General features: G+C 39.4%; 2 protein-coding genes and 1 long non-coding RNA gene across 4 annotated transcripts in view; all 3 read left to right on the top strand.

Annotated features, from left to right (window-relative positions):
* The first annotated feature begins 10 nt into the window (after nucleotides 1–10).
* On the top strand, nucleotides 11–4,073 carry LOC137839638 (uncharacterized). The gene is made up of 2 exons (XR_011085668.1): nucleotides 11–822; nucleotides 3,015–4,073. It is a non-coding gene; the product is annotated as an uncharacterized lncRNA (long non-coding RNA).
* Nucleotides 4,074–4,537: 464 nt separating this feature from the next.
* On the top strand, nucleotides 4,538–7,823 carry atp6v0b (ATPase H+ transporting V0 subunit b). The gene is made up of 8 exons (XM_049747477.2): nucleotides 4,538–4,807; nucleotides 5,418–5,466; nucleotides 5,599–5,682; nucleotides 5,871–5,948; nucleotides 6,170–6,239; nucleotides 6,322–6,373; nucleotides 6,531–6,721; nucleotides 6,907–7,823. The coding sequence occupies exons 1-8, from the start codon at nucleotides 4,723–4,725 to the stop codon at nucleotides 6,931–6,933; spliced, it is 636 nt and encodes a 211-aa protein (XP_049603434.1). The 5' UTR covers nucleotides 4,538–4,722; the 3' UTR covers nucleotides 6,934–7,823.
* Nucleotides 7,824–8,941: 1,118 nt separating this feature from the next.
* b4galt2 (UDP-Gal:betaGlcNAc beta 1,4- galactosyltransferase, polypeptide 2) overlaps nucleotides 8,942–12,026 on the top strand; it is a 40,357-nt gene continuing 37,272 nt past the window's right edge. Inside the window, exon 1 of one of the 2 annotated variants that reach the window (XM_049747449.2) lies at nucleotides 8,942–9,343. The gene's annotated coding sequence lies outside the window, so the exon portion shown is untranslated. Of the gene's footprint in view, nucleotides 9,344–9,519; nucleotides 9,797–12,026 lie in introns of those variants that run through there. The other variant, XM_049747450.2, reaches the window with a different exon arrangement.

Genomic DNA, 12,026 nt, shown 5'->3' with positions numbered 1-12,026 from the left:
GGCAATTCTGCTGGTGGCTTTATAGCAGGAGCACAGGAGGCAGACACGCACGCACGTGCTGCAGAATTGTGGGATAACTCGCTGATGGGAGGGGGGGAGGGTCTCCTAGCAACGTTATCCCTCATTCCATCCGTGTGCTATAATTCATACATTGTTAATATTATTGGTGTTGTTGTTACATTGCCTAATGAGTCATTTGCTCTGGGTGTAACATTTGATTTTGATTTTCAAGTTTGTACCCTGCAAAAAATGTGCAGGGATTCTTAAATAGGAAAGTGAGAGTAGAGACTTCCTGTAATGTTTCCTAGCTCGAAAACAAAAACATCAGGTGCCATTAAATGAGATAATAATGTGTTGGGATTGAACTGCTGAATGGATCAAACTATTTTTCAGTCAAACGTATTACTCTATTTTAGTTTTTAAAATATAGTTATTCTATTTTAGTTTTAAAAATATTTTCCATTCAAGTCAGTCAGTGTACTTTTGCTCACCTGAATTAGTTCAATATTTGTTACATAAGATGAGCTTTTTGTTCCATTATTTCGGCGTTTGTGTGTGCGCAAAGTGGCTATGTCAAATGAACTATCAAAAGATACGGTACTTTCTGTCCACATGCTTGACTTGTCATAAAAAGGTTGTTATCATCGGGAACATTGGAGTGGCAACGAGCTATTGTAGAGCAGATAATTGAGGGTGAAGTGAAGCCTCTTGTTCAATCAGGTGGGAGTTTCCACATGTAGCTAGCTACCAATAAGTACTTGTGCATTTTTTTTTTTTTTTCCACGGGTGGCTACAGAAAATACCTTGCTGCTTTAAATGATGGTGAGTTGTTCACGTTGATAAAGTGTTATTAAAGTGTATTGGAGTGTTCAGTCTGCATATTACGTCACACACTTGGGCCTTTTACAAAGATGGTCAAATTTATTTTTGTAACCGCAAGGACATTTCTGGGGAAGAATTGATTTTGATTCGTTCTTAAAGGAGAAATCACAATATTGCTTTGTACGATTTGACGTTTTTCCATTTCCTTCTCATAACATAATTTGTTTCTCGGGTCTTGTTTTTTTGAGCCTTGGTTTAGAAAAAAAATATTAGCATTCTGAGAATGGAGGAAGTGAACTTCAGGCTCCATCTGCGTGAAATAGAGGAAGTGACAGAGGGGGAATTAGTAGTTGAATGCGGTGATAGTGTTTAAAAAAAAAAGATTCGAAGTGGCTGACTTTTCGAGGTAACTGTTTAGCCTTTGCGCACGAGGGGATGACAGCTGAATACAGATACAAGTCGAGCTTCAGATCAAAGCATATTTTCCAGAGGTTGCTTCGTACCAAGCTTGAAGAAATTAAATATTTATACCATCCGCCACTGACTACAACTTCCTTTCAACAAGCCATCTTTGTTTTGGTTAAGACTACAGCTGTTTATTCTAAACGGCCATTACAAGGATTGATTGGCACAAAATGGTTACAATTAACCATTTCTGTTTCGGCAAACATTGTAAATGTAAAAGGATGTAGATTTAGAAACATTGTGTACTATAGTCAAGTAGTGTTTCATCGACATAAATGTAATATATTCTGGAGAGTATTTTAGATGAAGCTGCTTCAGTGTGGCCAATTTTGATTAGAAAGTTGAATCATTTTCCTTTTCCATTATTTAATAAGCAGTCACGCACGGAATGAAATGATGTCGTGAGAGAAATGAAAATAAGGCTTCTTGAGTCTCTATCTCATGCATTTTCAAATTGTAATATGCGGTGTATTAGTTAACGCTAAGCAAAAGAAAAGACAGAAAGTAAGCTAGCTAGCAAGCGCGCTGCCAACCATAGTCATTTGTTCATTCGAAAGGAGGATATGAAAGATTTTGTGACTTTTTGAACCAGCTTGTTTATGTCAGTAGCTGACTGTCTTTGTTAATATATTTATTTATACCACCATATTTATTTACATTGTATAGATGCTCTTTTGATACCCCATCTTTACAATCATAAGTTAGCATTAAGCTAACCGACTTCAAAGCAAAACTATGCGATTGTTTTAAATACAAAATGTGTCATTATTTTTGTTTCATGTTTATTTTGACAGTAAACTTCAACAGGGATGGTGATTAAATAATTTAAAGCCTCTTTTTGGAATACCATCCCAATTTAATAACTTTTAATATAGACGTCATCACAGCAGGTTTAAATCACTTAGTTGAGGTTTGCACATCATCAGAAAGGGAGACAAAAAAAAACAGATGATGGATTGGTATCACGTCTATTTTCCCTTGTGAAAAGCCCTCATTGATTAATGAACAAGCTACATTTTTGAGGCATAATTAATGATGAGGGGAATCGCGGACAGACGGATTTTCAAAGCCTCACTCATTTGGGGCAAACAATAGCGGGAAGCTCTGCAACCAGCTTCTGCATTGATCCACTGTGCTCAAAAAGATCACTACACCCTCGCTTGCCCCCTCATCCAATTCACCAGCGCTCAGGTAGTGCATTCGATAGGCAATGGTGTGCAAACTGAGTTAAAACACATGGTTGGGATGGATCTGTAAATAGCACACAGAACACAATTGATTAAACAATTTGTTCTTGCACTGTATGAGCTGCATCCTTTGTGATATGAGCGCAATCAATAAGTCAAGGCGACTATCACCCAAATAAACAGTTACCAACACAAGACATTTTTCATAGAGGAGAAATAATATATGCCTGTGAGGATTGTTACTATATTATCAGTCTGCATGTGTAGCTGCTTGTGTTGCTATCTATGCCATTTTGTATCTGTGCCTTGCATTAAGCGAGTTTTTATAAGGCACAGTTACAAATTAAATGGACAATGTGTCAATTTTTTTGTATTGAAATTAAAAAAACAGCATGAAATGAATGACAGCTTTGTTATTCTTTTTTTGTTTGATTGTCCATGGTGGACTGAAATGCTATGTAAATGTATTTTATATTGTGACTCAATGTATATTTTCAAAGCGTTGGCTAACATTGACAAGAAATGTTTGTTTCATAACAGGTTTTATTACATCCTCAAAAACCTCATGGGCTGATCTACCTGAAATATTATGCAATATCCTGGTAGGTACAGCAGAAAATAACATGATGCTATGCGTGGAAACGGTTGTTTAATGGGGCTTGATGAAGTTAAATAGAAACACCGTGTTGCCCTCCCTCGCATGTGTTGTTAGCCTTAAGCAGGTTACAGCACACAAGAGAGGACATTTGTATTTATGCTGTGTTCCTTTGTCAATGGATATTTTTGAATGCTTCGTATTTGTGCGCACAAGTATGCGTCATTCGTTTTTTATAACTGGATTTTTTTTGGTACTTTTTTAACAGGTACAATTTGTGTTAGGCTTTACAACAGTTTAGGGTTAGAAATCGGATTTAGGTTTGGGGTAGTTATTGGGGGTTTATAGTCAGAGTCACATTGTATTTTGTTTGCATTATACAAACTTCCTTTTCTCTTGCATAGAAAAAAGCTCTTGGTGTTTACCACTGTTTATTACGGTAAATACGAGTACATATACCTTACTTGGTGTTGAAAACAGGTTGGCACGAGGTCAAGACTCCTCGAATGTTTTATGGGTATCAATATAACACGATGCTTTGGAGTAGCCTGTAATTAGCAAACAATACAATGACCTATGCAGTTTTAAATGGCGAGGTCAACATGCTTTGTTTCCATGGAAATGTTTCCCACCATCGCCCGGGGCACGACTATGCATACAAAGTGAACTCAAATACCGCAAGGCTTAATTTACAATACTTATTTTGAAACACATGGCATTGAGCAGGCTGTCATTGTCAAATGTGGCTTAAATCAGTCAATCACCAGTGATGCTAATTAGCAAAGGGAAGATGGACAATTATTGAATTTAATCAGTGTTTGTGAGACATGTTAATCAGCTGAGAGAGACAGCAGATATATATATATATATATATATATATATATATATATATATATATATATATATATATATATATATATATATATATATATATATACACACACACACACACACACACACACACACACACACACACACACACACACACACACACACACACACAATCGAAGAGACACCTGGTAGGAATAACTAAAAGGGAACAGAAGAACTGCGAACAGACTTTAATATAATTGTACATGATATTACATTGCTTGGTTTAATTTATATAAATAATAATAATATGGATTTATTATTTTTTTTAAATAGAGTATACGTGTAAAAGATTTGGGAACGCCTGTGCGCGGTGTCGGCGGGTCTCTTGAATTCTAAACAACGACAATAGCGTCATCTAGTGTTCTTTTCTAATACGGCAAGCACAGGTCGTACTCTGGGATACGGAACGCAGCCTTCGCGGACCCAGTCGTTTTGAGTGCTTGTAAAAATTGAAGTTGCAATGTATCTTCAGATATTCATATTTAGGGAAAATTAATATTTTATAATAATCCCGATTTAAAGAACGAGAAAGCGGAACGTATATGGTAAAACGCGTTGGAGGACGACGAGGAGAAGTTGAAATGGAACCCAGCCGTATGGTCACATGCTAGTCAAGCTGGATCAGCTGACACTGAACACTTCTGCTTTTCACGCTCCAACTGAGCGCCCCCGTAGCCATCTTATTTTATAAAAATCATTATCATTATTTTTTTTTAGTGGTGTTTACTGGTGCCGAGCTCACGGTTCGTTCGTTTATCTACTGAGCACACCGCCGAATCAATGCTGCTGGAGTGGATGATGGACGGACACGCCATTCTTTACACGGGGGTCACTTTGGCCTTCTGGACCACAATACTCGTCGTCGGTAAGCTCGTCTCCACGTTCAAATGAGTTAGTTATGAATTAAAGTGCGTACTGCTTTAACTTATCAAATAATATCAAGTACTAAAACCTTTTATTAGGTTTGTTTGTCGCTTTATCTGCTATGTTTGACAGCTGTGTTTCGGATCAGGCTAATTCCTGGTAACAAGTACTGCGACTCTTTCGCGGTGGATAGCTATCGTTAAAATATCTTATTCGTCGTAGTTTGCAATAAACTGCACTTAGTTTAATTGAAGGTCATTATTTGGAAAAATATAGCGGTGTTTTGTGAAATATCTCCGCGTTACTGCAGTCAGGTTGTAACCAGATGACGAATTGAAGCTCGTAGTAAAATCCTGCAAACATAGCCAATGGAAAACTACTCTTTCTGTGCTTTTGGCAGCATTGGCCGTATGTGATTAAAGTGGTATTATTCCTATTTAGAAATAAGCATGCAAAGTATTCTAACTAGTGTGGATTTTTAGCATTTCTCACGACAGAGTGAGTTCTCACACCAAAGCAAGACGTAGCTGCACTTAAATGTGACTTTTTGGCTGGAGAAGATGCAGTTATTATATTACAAATACTAATTGCCACTGTCTTCTTCTTTCTAGGTATATGCTATACAATATTTGATTTAGGGTTTCGCTTTGATGTAGCATGGTGAGTATCCCGACCCCCCTCTGGTTTTCATGTTTACACCCAGAAAAACTGAGCCATGTTTGGGGAAGAATGGAATACTGAGCCTTCAATTCAGAACATGCCATTTTCAATTGCTTCTTAATCTTTCTGCAGGTTCCTCACAGAGACGTCACCATTCATGTGGGCCAATCTAGGCATCGGTTTGGCCATCTCGCTGTCTGTCGTCGGAGCAGCTTGGTGAGTCGTGACTGCATGAGGAGTGACACATCCTGGAAGTTTTGTAGTTTTGTTTTTGCTTCCTCTTTTGGAGAAACTCATCTAACATTATGGAAGTGGCGCGTCTTGGACTGTCTTATAAAGTAGGATATTTTTGTGTTTAAGTGGTGGGAGGATAGTTTCTTATTGCTTGTGTATATATTTTCCAGGGGAATCTACATCACTGGCTCAAGCATCATTGGCGGTGGAGTCAAGGCTCCACGCATTAAAACCAAAAATTTAGTCAGGTAGGCTCATGACAAAACATTTATTTTTGGTGTAAAATTATTTGATGTTAATCTAGTTTTTCAATCAAATTAGACTTCAAATGTATTTCTTTTCAATAAAATTAGACTTCAGATTTATTTTAATCAATTTATTTTCACATAAGTGTTTTTAATAAAGTTAGGCATTTCTTTTAATATTTGAAGCTACATTTAATTCAGCATTTTCTGATGATCTTTTCTAGCATCATTTTCTGTGAAGCTGTTGCAATCTATGGGATCATCATGGCCATTGTTATCAGTAACATGGCTGAGGTAAACTACATTCCATATAACCTCTGTCTCGTCTTGTCTTATCCTGCTATAAAAAAGAATAATGATTTTTATAATCTTGCAGAACTTCAGCGGAACAACTCCGGAGACCATCGGGGCAAGGAACTACCAGGCCGGTAAGACTGTACTAGGGAAGCGCTGACAAATTGATTGGCATGAAATTAAAATGATTCACCGAACGTCCTGATTTCATCAGTGCTTTGTTTACAAAAAGTTGGATGTGGCTGAAAGTCATATGAATTCAACAGGCCAATTGTTTTTGTGTGTGAGCAGGCTACTCCATGTTCGGCGCAGGCCTGACGGTGGGCTTCTCCAACCTCTTCTGCGGTATCTGCGTGGGTATCGTCGGCAGTGGGGCGGCGCTGGCCGACGCCCAGAACGCCAGCCTCTTCGTCAAGATCCTTATTGTGGAGATCTTTGGCAGCGCCATCGGCCTCTTCGGTGTCATTGTGGCCATCCTGCAGGTGAGCGACACGACCGCAGCGTTGAATTGAAATTGTGATGCATTTGAACTTTCGGCCCGCGTCCGCAGAACTAAAACGGATTTTAGATTTGTCAGAAGGGTATTTTTCATTCAGTTCAAAATTGAAGAGAGAATGAACAGTAAGTACGTGTTACTGAAAGTTTGACTGTTTCTCCTCCCCTGAAGACGTCAAAAGTAAAGATGGGCGACTAAGGAGAGGACAAGAAGAAGACGACAACACCGCTGGAAAAAGAAGTTGTGTAAATACACCGTAAATTATTTAAATGTTGCTATTTGCCGTGTATTGTCTTCAATTGTTATTTCAAGAACAAGTGTTTATCCACACTCTTACTGAAAGATGGTTGAGTATTTGAACATGTCTTTTGGATGTGTGTGTGAGTGTTTACCCCTTTCCTGTGAAGCATGAGCTTGTTTAGAATTGTTCATTGCGCTTGCCTGGTCCGCGAGAGACCTGCTTACTCAGTAGCGCCCCCTAGAAAGGTAAATAATTCAGCCCCTGACACCAGCGTCGTCACGTATCAGTGAGAAATTTGGTGGACTTTTTTTTATCATGAGGTCCCATGTCTGAAATTAAAGAGGGTGAGGCCCTACTTGGGAATTCACCGAAATGAGTGCAAATCCAAAACGGGTGAATCTCAGCTACATTACAGTGAGCATGTAGAAAAAATAATGTAAACTTCAAATGTAAAATTTTTAATTTTGTGTTTCTTTTCCATATGAATGTGTGTCATTCTTTTTCTTTTTTTACGCACTGTTTTCATTTATTGTAGTTGTAACATTCCCTAACCAGGTCATTGCTTCATTGTGAAAGCTTGTGGTGATATCCTGTATGATATATCAATTTTACATGATGCAACGCCATCTATTAATCATTATGATGAAGTTGTGAAAGACTATTCAAATGACGTTAGTTGTCAATGTTGCAGAAGTAATATCACCTTTACATGATTAAGCCTGAAAGGAAGGTGTGTACCAAAACTCCATATTTTTGTCGGTGATCTGCGTGAGTGTGTGTAATTATGTTGACGTGATGGTGACAAGAAAGTAAATGTCCAATAAAAATAAATTGTGTCCTCATAAAATGCCTCTGATCAAAACTGTTCAACTCGGCTCCATTTGACTCAGCCAGATTTTGCAGTGTTCCTTTGCATCCTCAAGACGGCGCTACTAGCACATACTCGTGCTGAGTGGACTTAATTGAACGTCATTGCGATTCCAGGCTGTTCTATGTACTTTGTGTAAGAATAGGAACGAAAAGTCCCTCTCGCCTCTGTCCCCGGGAGGGATAAACAAATCCCGGAGCCGTTCCTGGCTCCCATTTAAAACGAGTTTGAATGTGGAACACATCCAACTCCATCTCTGTGATATAGAGGGTATGCACACTTTTGCAACCACGTGATCTCAATTCTTTTATTTCCCTTCTCTAAAAGATTTTTTTTTTTCAATTGAGTTGGACATGATGTACTATATTGCATTAAAGAAAAGAAAATTTAACAAGGGGTGTGCAGACTTTTTACACTTACTGCATCAATTTTCTGCGCTTTCTACGTCCAGTGGGGCAAACAAGTATTTCGTCAGCCACCAATTGTGCAAGTTCTCCCACTTACAAGATGAGAGATGCCTGTAATTTTCATCATAGGTACACTTCAACCATGAGAGACAAAAGCGGGGAAAAAAATCCGGAAAATCACATTGTCTGATTTTTAAGGAAATTATTTGCAAATGATGGTGTCTTTTGTCTCTCATAGTTGAAGTGTATGATGAAAATTACAGGCATCTCTCATCTTGTAAGTGGGAGAACCTGCACAATTGCTGATTGACTAAATACTTTTTTGCCCCAGTGTATCTAATAAAATCACTTTATATTTTAATATGTCGTTGAAAAATATATTTTACATTGATGGATTTTGTTTAGATTTCATATTTTATTTTTGTTGAGTTGAATGCAACCAACTTGTAATATTTTATATTCCAAAATATGTGACGCAATATAACTGTTAAAACATCAATTATTTGCTCAATGATTAACTGTACCTTTTCCCATTTTAAAATAAAGACAAATAGTATAGTTTTTGATACCCACTGTCTGAGAGTTAAAAAAGAATATAAGACGGATGGAAAAACATAACAAGGCAGAAAAAGCAAAAACAAAAAGCCCCCCCCCCCCCCCCCCTCGCTTTCTCCTTAGGCTTCCGTAGTGAGTGAAAGCGGAGCAAAGCAGAGGGACCTGCTGGAGGGAGGAAGAGGAGCAGCCCTCCATCCTTCATTCTTTCCTTCCGTTTTCTTTTTTTCTTATTGCCTTGTAAAAAAGAAATAATCAAATGACATCAAAACCATGAGGACGTCGCTTCTCTACTCGCCTCCTTTTCGCTTGGACGACGTCGACGCGGCGGATACGCTTGACGCTAGCTAAACAACACTGCTTTTTCTTGTCTTTATTTTCCCCACATTTTTTAGGTCTCATTCTTCCATCATCTGAGAGTCCATATCCGTCTGTATATGGTGAATAATTTACTTCTTGTAAATAAGTATTTTTTTTTTATTTTCTCATACGATGTGCTGCAAAGAACAACGATGCAATTACTCGCCTGACAAAATCAAGGTAAGCATACGTGCTTTCCCTTTGCGTCCCGTGCGCCAATTTTCATCTTTTTTGGGGTGCTATTTCTTTGTTTCTAGCACATCCACTGTCTGATTTCCACCCGCCATGCTAGCCCTCCCTCCCATGCACAACACAGCTGCCTCCCAGCTCTTCAAAAGTCCACTCTGCAGCCATCCCATTATTTTGCATAATTCGATATTTGCTTTAATAGACACATGCGTGTGTATTGTATATGACGTGCAGGGGTGTGTTTTGTGCATGTTTGTCTTTGAGATGATGCTGGTAGTGGGAGGGTTAGGGTAACATGAATGTGGAGGTCGGTCCTCACGATGAAGCTTAACCCAAGCAGGCAGTTCCACGCAGGCAGGCTGGGGAGAGCGGGATGTTAATCCAATCCGACGCGTCTCTCATTTCTGACACAGGATCTCTTCAGAGAGGGACCGGAGCAATGCTGTAAGTCACTGAACTATTAGATGCGCTTATAATAATATCCAGTTGAAATATTACACTGTTGACTTTCAAGCTAGTATCGTTTCTATGGTAGGGACAATTAGGCACCATAGAAAGGAATGTAGTGTTTGGAAAGCCCAGGTGAAACACTTTCGAGATCAACTCCTTGGATTAGTTGTCATGTTTATTTCTATTTTTGCAGTGTTATTATGGTGAACTGGTCAAATCAGGTTTACATGCATCTGCATCTGCGCATGAGAGTTTTGTTGTATGTGGCTTGTTTCTAGTCGTTCTGTTTTATTTTCATTCTGCAAAGTAGCAGTCATTACAAGGAACTGATGACAGGGGTGATTGATTAATTGTTAAAGTAGTGTTTGCACTAGAGACTCATGTTTGCTGTGGGATTTTATTTGACTGTGGATTATTTGTCTTATATTTTCTGTTGGCCAGTGTGACAGTTGTCATGAATAGTAATTGGCATTTGCATTAATTAACTGTTACCTAGTGTGGGGGGGGGGGGACTTTTTTTTTTTCCTTCCAGAGAAACAGACTAAAGGAGTTTGGGTTAGTTATACACATTTGCACGTGGGCAAGCTTGCCCAAGACCTTTTGGGCTTTGTGGATTATTTCAAGTCGCCGTTTTATTTGATGGTGGTTAATGTGATAAAATGGTGAGAAGAATGGTTACATTCAGACGTCACTGAGCAGGCCATGGTCCTTTTGACTAAGATGTACCTTGTGTAATTGTGTGTACCCTAGACTTTTTTTGACACTCTAGATTATTTCTACTATATGTTAGTTGGTGTTTATCATGACTATTTGTTATCATATGACAATTACTATACTTTTTGCCCACGCATAATAGATGTGCGCAACCTAGCGTACACGTTTTATTTTTTTTACTACATGGATTATTTGTCGTAGAGCTGCAGGGGTTTGGCCTATGAACCTCGACGCTCTCGTGCGTGGCGAGGCGAGACGAGCCAATATCAGCGCTCATTCGCCAGGCAGCAACGGCTGCGCTATCGCTCATCAGATAGCGGAGAGGCGCCCGTGTCGTCGGGGGCGTTTAATTACAGACGGAAGGTCACAGCTTCGGCGCTCTGAAACACTGATGCCTGATAGATGAAGTTGATCGCGTGCCTCTCGGGGTGCTGATAGAAAGAATAACACACAATTAGCTAAATGTGTGTGATGCATTAGAAATGATTCAATAGACTTTTTTTATCTGCAAAAACCTGGACCACACGGTACTCTTTAGGCCTTCACTTATAATATTCAGCACTTTTTTGCAATTTTGTCTCTTTGTGGATTCATTTTGTTCTCCATCAGCTTATTTCTATTGCGCAAGATGTTGGTTGTCGAGAGCTAGGCGGTGAGCTAAGGGCGCTTGCTAGCTAGCTGGCATGAAAAAGGGGGTAGCGGTCCTAGCGACAAGTGAAAGCCTGGCCATGTTCTACCTTTGGCTATTAATCCTGATGAATGTCAACCATAAAATAAAAAAAGAAATAAGAAATAAAATTTTCAGATGGAGAAGCGGCAACCAAAATGCGCCAGCGTGCTCGTTCAACCTTAAGGCCTTCCAGCTATACATTTCCATTTTTTACCCTTCCTTGCATTTACGGTATTCTTCAGCATAACACCACTGGAGTTGTTTTTACACACGAGTGGCCAAACAGCCTTCAAACACGGCCGATTCAGACCAGAGCATGAAGGACAAAGGCTGATCAAACGGACAGCCACGGAGTGCATAATTGGACGGCGGTGGCCTTAAGCCTGAAAGGCCAGAAAAGACGCTGGAAGTTTAAATGGAGCCGGAGCCAATCTACTCCTCCGAGCCACCATCCTCCTCTTCTTCCGCCAAAGCTCTTCATTTACTCCTTTGCTCTGCTGCCAAATGAGCAGCTGGATCAGAGGAGAAGATTTCGAAGCAGAGGGGGGTCTTGGGCTCCAGACGATACTTTTGCGTGACAGTTGTACTGTATCAATATCACATGACATTTTGATGCTGTCGTATGGAAGTTGAACTCTAACTGGCACAACTCCTGTGGAGTAGAAGATTTCTGCAAATCAGTGAATGCAAATCAATGACGTTGCTGAGTCCTGACTTAGTCGGTCGGCATCTTTTTCAACAGAAGTGATTGAGCTCAAATCATTGTGGTCTTTTGAGAGGTGGTCGTCTTATAATCAGGGTCGTCTTATATTCAGGCCAATACGGCATTTTGTACGAGGT

This window comes from Syngnathus scovelli, chromosome 17, assembly GCF_024217435.2.
Source record: "Syngnathus scovelli strain Florida chromosome 17, RoL_Ssco_1.2, whole genome shotgun sequence".
Taxonomy (NCBI): domain Eukaryota; kingdom Metazoa; phylum Chordata; class Actinopteri; order Syngnathiformes; family Syngnathidae; genus Syngnathus; species Syngnathus scovelli.
This window is presented reverse-complemented; position numbering and strand designations above follow the sequence as displayed.

Coding starts and splice junctions, on each gene's coding strand:
- atp6v0b (XM_049747477.2), top strand. CDS start 4,723: ATGCTGCTGGAGTGGATGATGGACGGACACGCCATTCTTTACACGGGG. Junction 4,808..5,417: donor GACCACAATACTCGTCGTCG/GTAAGCTCGTCT, acceptor TCTTCTTTCTAG/GTATATGCTATACAATATTT. Junction 5,949..6,169: donor AAAACCAAAAATTTAGTCAG/GTAGGCTCATGA, acceptor GATCTTTTCTAG/CATCATTTTCTGTGAAGCTG.